We start from the raw sequence: 6,525 nt of genomic DNA, 5'->3' as shown, positions 1-6,525 counted from the left end.
GATTCGTATTAACAGTTCTCATTTCTCACAATAGCGCACTGTTCTCATGTGAGTAACTCCCTATTAACAAATCTCATATCTCATAATAGCTAGCACACTGTTCTCATGTGAGTAACTCGCGTGAGAACAATACACTATTATGATAAATAAAAACAATTAATATGGATCATTAGATCTCATTTGAATAATTAAGATTAAAAAATATATGCAAATACTTATCATGTGACCAATAATTAACTTTTAATCCTAACTACCTATAATTGATTGTAAGACTAAATGTATTATTCTCACTTAAGTCACCCCTATATATATAAGTTATCTAGTTTAATTGACATGTAGTTTAATTAGTGATTAACATTTATTTCAATACTCAGACAAGTTTAATGACCAAAAGAGTATTAATAATGTTGTGAAGTTCTTTTTGTCCTATGTTGTTGTTGTCAAATCAAGTATAGTTGTATCCTTTCTCTGACTTTTGAGGCACAATGTATAAAATCCTTTTAACTTGAAGGTTGATTAAATTGTTCAATCTAGATAGATGACTTATGCTTTGTTTGATTGATGAGAAAATGAGAAGAGAGAAATATGCGAGAAAGAAATAGGTGAGAAAGAGAAATATAAGAATAGAGTTTTTTGTGATATTTAGTATAAGAGAAGAATGAGAGAAAATGAATAGAAAAAAATATTTTCTTTCTTTCTCTTTTGTTTGGATAGAAAATGAGACGAAAGTGATGATGATGTTGTTCAAATTACAAAAATCTAAAATAAAGAAAAGAGGCAGGAAAATATTGTTTTATTATTAATTAAAAATAAATGTTATAATTTTAAATTATAAATTTTATTATAATTTTAATTAACATTTTTAATTGATATGGTTTGTGACATAGTTTAGGACACAATTTAAGACAACAGATCATTATTCAGCTAAAGTCTCTCTTTCTCTTCTCACTTTCTCCTCATAAGAGGAGGGAAATAAATTTGTGTATCCACCCACTTTTTTCTTCTCTCCCTTCTTTCTCCCCTCTCAACCAAAGGGGAGAAACTCCCCGTTTCTCTTCTACTTCTCTCTCCCTCTCTTCCCTCTTTTCTAACTCTACCCAACCAAACTCAACCTTAGACAATTGGACTTGATCCATCTTACTGGCTTTTTCAAATAGATACTTCAATAGTCAGATTGATAAACACTATCATCGAGACAGATAGATTGATGTAATGATTCTAGATACTTAAAAATGAAAAATATATTACTTACTTCAGATATTTCATTTCCTTAGCCTGTATCTGCTAATTAACACTTTCTCTTGAACTCTCTTGATCAGTATAAACGTCAATGAACTCTTCCTCGTCACTTCTCATTTTATTCGTAATGTACATACTCTTTTGCAATCGAAAGAAACCGTGCCTTGTAGCACAAGATGCTCCATGAACCCAAATTAAGGGGAAAAACTCAACTTCCATTTCAAAATTCATTCTTATAGTTATGGGTGAAATAAACTGAGGCGACCGTTCATATAAACATTTGATCAAAAGAAGTATAGTATTAATGTATTGCAAACAGTAGAAAGTTTCTTTATCACAGATAGTCACCAAATTTGTTGGGTTCACTTCAGTGGATAACAGGCTTCAAGGGATGAGCTCTAAGCTTTGACAAATCCAGACTTGAATCCAGTTCTTCATCTAGTTCACCAACAACACTTCTGCAATGACCAACAGAAAGTAATACAAGTTTAGGGCACAATAATCAATGCAACAATAAGAAATCTATCTGATACAAAAATTTGAAAAGCAATGGATTAAAGGACATACATGTTGTCACCCCTAATGATGTACAATCCTAAAACAAGTTGCTGGACACCTTCCTGTCATTAGAAACAAAAATGAGGTCGACATCAGCAAGTCTACAAGAAAAAGCGAGCAAGGCCAACAAAACCATGACTCGGAAAGAATCTGCGGCGATTACAAAAGCTTAAATTGAGTAATGATTCAAATATATGTTAGTGGAGGATGGGAAGTCCAGAGAAACTAATAATCACATAAATTTGACACATAGATAGTTGCCAATGCAGGTGATATAAAGCAAAAAACAGTTACTTAACTTATGTCCTCAACTATAGAAAGTAAAATTGCATGATGAACTTATGTAACCATAACCGCATAACATGATTGGTAAATATATAATAGATAACACAGTAAAAATACAGCAAAATGTGAACAGTTCCATGGCAAAAGTTCAAGGTTCTATATCTACAACGGAATTTCTAATTTCCTATATGGCATAAAAGCAATTTGACCAAGTCTTTGAACAATTTCTTCTAAAGCAATGAACTATAGACAAAACAATTTAAGCACATGACATATTGTCAAAATAGTATCACCACAAATAATATAACATTGACTGCCTAGGACTCAAGGTACATTTCCGTCTTCAAGATTCATTTCAAAACACAAACAATAATAATAAAAGCAAAGCATGCTCATGTATTGTCTTCCATTACAAAATATGCTTAACTTGTCAAGTTATGAAGTTAAAAAAATAATTATGGTTGTACTCGTGTACATAATCACTAAAAACACTAATATTCAGGTAGACTGTCATAAACTGTTCCAATATCAGGAAGATAAAACTGCAATGCATTTTTTATTTAAAACTTCACATTATTTTGTTGTGACAACTTAAGATATAAGTATTGTAGTCATGCACTAAGTTTCATAAACTTCATGACACTTGATTTGTCAATTCATTTCACTTTTATTGAGCAATATATCCAAAGAATGCATTGAAAATTCCTGGTTCAGCAATCCAATTCAATTGTTCAAAGCAAGGTACAAACATTAAGTTTAGTGAAGTCATCACTCACTGATCTTTTAAGGAATTTAACCACAGAATTTTGTCCATACCTTGGTAGAATAAACTCGTTCATGGGACTCATCAAGAATTATGTTTGTTGCCTGGTCAAAACCTTTCAGGACTCCCTGCACAGAAAAGTGTTGGAATTAAAGCAATGATAGACACTACATATTGCCAAGAGCTAATTTTGTGCATATAGTTGAGCCTACCACTATATTTCGCCCATCATTTGTAATGACTGAAATTGTCTCTGCCAACAACGAAAAGATCCAGTAAGTTAACAACTATTGGCATTGTTTAAGCATATTTCACAGATATACAATTAGATCGAATGTCAGTTTCATCAACTTCAATGGTTGTTAGCATTAAGAGCAGTAAATAATATCAATTTATTTTGATAAAACCAAACATTAAAGAAGTGCATAATTGTGTTATAGATGACTTACGATCTACAAGAGACTCAAGTCCAGGCCCAGCTGACATCTTGCAAAGTTGGTTACTTGCTTATCCTCGCACCTGCAGAATGTTCATCATCAAAACATAACAAAAACAATGCATATGCACATTGAAGAATCCGCTACAGTTAGGCAGAGAAAGAATAAGATGTCACAAATGATCGAGTATTAACTTCAGAGGTAGGTTTTAGAAGTTTATGGCAGCACTAAGTTTTAAAAACATTAAAACCAAGGTTGTCAAACACGCAACTCATTTACCTATTTTAAAAATAACATGTACAACACATCAATAACATCCATCGTAATATGATAACTTTACCATAATCGATATTTCACATTCAAACTAAGTGCTGCAATGGGAAGCTATTAACACGTAAATTCAGACCATAGCTACTAAAAAGTGCTGTAAAATTTCTGAAAAGGACATGAGATCCATGCCATCAGTCATTTGATACAAAGCAATGGTTTACGTGCACTTAGCAAAATGTTTCATTATCCTTCATTTTAAAATGTGACCCACATCAAACAGAGTACAGAATGTACATTTATTACTTCTGTCTTCCACAGTTGCACACCCAATACTGTTTACTCCATATAAAAAGCACTGTCAAAATGCACTTCAAATTTCACAATTCAGCCTGCCAAATAAATACTCATCATGGAGTTTCGTATGTTGACACTTGAAACCATAAAATAACAGCAACCAACCCTTATTCCCACTAGGTGGGGTTTACTATAAGAATCAAATGACACCACGATGCTCTAATATAAACCATTTCATCGATAAAATATTGATCTCTAAATCTTTCTTAAAGACATTTACTAAGGCATAGGCCAGTGTTTTAAATTGTGACTGAGGCTGCAGTTACTTTATGTTTACCACAATTGCAAAAATTTGTGGCCAATGCGGCTACAATTGCGGTGCTGATGCGGTTGTGAAGACTCTCGAAACCACAATATTGTGACCCCAATTGCAGTTGTGAAATGCAATTTAAAACATTAGCATGGGCATTAGTTTCAAGTGATGAACATAAACCATTAGATACTAGTATCTAAGGCCTTGCACATCTCAAACGTGAAACCTATTATATAGCTTTACGAATCTAGTTACTATAACTTCTAAAAATAAAAATATAAAAAAATAAAAATATCTTGCAACGTCGAAAATATAGTCCCTAATGTTGGACCCAACGAAAGATTTAATTCCAACAATCACAAACGAGAGAAAACAATTTCTCAAACACAAACACATCAGGTTGGTGAAAACGAAAAAAATAAATTTAAATCAAATCATCATAACCAAACAACGAGAGAGAGCGACGAACGATAGAAAAAGAGCGACGAGGGTGAGAAATTTGTTACTCACGGAAGTGTATTACGAAGGATTATCGTTTTCTCGCTGAGATGTTAGGGTTTGGAGCAGGAAAACTGAGTGACTTAGAATGAGAGATTGTTACACTTATTTTATCAATTATATTCACGTTTTCGTTTAAATAGAATATTATATATATTATCTATTCGTGCCACTTTTGCTAAATGACATTTTATATCCTTTCAAAGAAATATTTTTATATATTTAAAATCTACATTTAATATTTTATTAACAAAAATTAAGGTAAAGACAAAATATTTAAGTTACAAAATAAGAATTTGAAAATCAGAATGGGATGATAACTAAATAAAAAATGAAATTGTTAAAAGTAGTTAAATAAATTAGATTAAGGAATTTAATGTGATAAATCAATTATATCAACTATATACAATTAATAATGAAAATACTTTTTTAGAGAGAATTCTTCAATTTTCTTATCATGTTTAAGCAAAAATAAGCATAATAAGATTATACGAGAATGTTACGTGGGATGACTTGAACACGCTAGAGATTATATGATTAAAGATAAATACATCAAAGAGAAAGTTGCACTGGTTACTACTTTAGAAAAGATGATAGACTTGTGTCTTAGTTGGTTTGGACATGCGTGAATGAAACTCGTGGAACCATCAATAAGGATATTAAATCAAATGAAATTAGTCCAACTTTTAGAAGAAAATGGAGGATCGGGAAAACCATAGACTAAATAATTAGGAAAAATTACATATCACTGTTTTGTCAATAAAAATTATTTATAATCAAGCATTATGTTATCATTCGCTTCATGTAATCCACATCACTTAGTGAGATTAAGAGTCAACTATTGTTCTTGTTTGTTGCTCTTCATATAGAGGATCCTTTGTTTTTGTTGCATTTTCTTGTTTTAGAGATCCTTCAAACTTCTTAAAATGTGGAAGCAAAATATTTACTTTTTTTAGTGTTAACTACGGAAATCACCTAAGATTTTTTTGATGGAATAGAGTGGCTAACAGCCACTAGAGAAACTACAAAATGAAAAAACTAAAGCTCTCTACAATAAATGGTAGAGGCTTTGTCTAAGAGCATATTTAAAGTACAAGAAACAGGAGCAACATCAAACACCCGGACACTCCAATCCAATTCCATACTAGAATTGGCCAAAGTATCTGCCACACTAGACCTGTCAAAACGGGCTACCCGAACGGCTATCCTAATGGGCTGGAGCTAGCCCACATTGGATTCTGGCTATATAGGGTCAGGTTAAAAAGTCTGGTCACAATTTCTATATATCGAATTGCAGCTCAAACCTGCCCTATGCGGGCTATGGGATGTGGTAGGTTGGCCCGCATAAAATTCTTAAAACAGTTACTCTGTATTTTAATTGATTCTGAAGTTGAAGGCCAATAAACCAGAAGCCAATAATTGACAGAACAATATAACTAGAGCACTTTAGTCCACTATTAAGGACTTATTAAGAAAAAAAGGTGATCACTTAGCTAATGGAAATGATTAGCTAAAAATGCAAATTTAAAAGAAAATAATGCTAAAAGAGTAAATCTAGCGGTTCAAGTTGGACCTAAGAGTTTGATTTGTGGCATGCTCACCGTAACGAATGAATTCATGGGCCTGTTGGTCGAAGGAAAAGCCCCAGAATTTCAGATTGGGACTGATGGGGTACTCAAGTGCAAAAACAGAATTTGTGTGCCAAGAGACCCTGATTTGAGGATGGCAATCTTGGACGAAGCACACCGGAGCAAGTTGAGTATTAACCCGGGAACTACCAAGATGTATCAAGATTTGAAGAAAATGTTCTAGTGGTCAGGAATGAAGAAAGAGGTAGCCGAGTATGTTTTCCAAGATGTATCAAGATT

General features: G+C 32.6%; 1 protein-coding gene across 2 annotated transcripts; it reads right to left on the bottom strand.

Moving 5' to 3' along the window:
* LOC109330602 (sm-like protein LSM8) lies at positions 1,424-4,766 on the bottom strand. Of its 2 annotated transcripts, none has more exons than XM_019564847.1 (6): positions 4,670-4,766; positions 3,295-3,364; positions 3,058-3,098; positions 2,899-2,973; positions 1,807-1,859; positions 1,424-1,697 (listed from the first exon to the last, which is right to left on the bottom strand). In XM_019564847.1, exons 2-6 carry the CDS (start codon positions 3,329-3,331, stop codon positions 1,607-1,609), a joined length of 297 nt encoding a protein of 98 aa, XP_019420392.1. In that variant the 5' UTR covers positions 3,332-3,364; positions 4,670-4,766; the 3' UTR covers positions 1,424-1,606. The 2 variants fall into 2 exon arrangements, with proteins under 2 accessions (XP_019420392.1, XP_019420391.1); XM_019564846.1 differs by having other exon boundaries at positions 4,629-4,763.

Source organism: Lupinus angustifolius, chromosome LG17 (assembly GCF_001865875.1).
Source record: "Lupinus angustifolius cultivar Tanjil chromosome LG17, LupAngTanjil_v1.0, whole genome shotgun sequence".
NCBI lineage: Eukaryota > Viridiplantae > Streptophyta > Magnoliopsida > Fabales > Fabaceae > Lupinus > Lupinus angustifolius.
The sequence above is the reverse complement of the archived record's forward strand: the minus strand, read 5'-3'. Positions and strand labels throughout refer to the sequence as shown.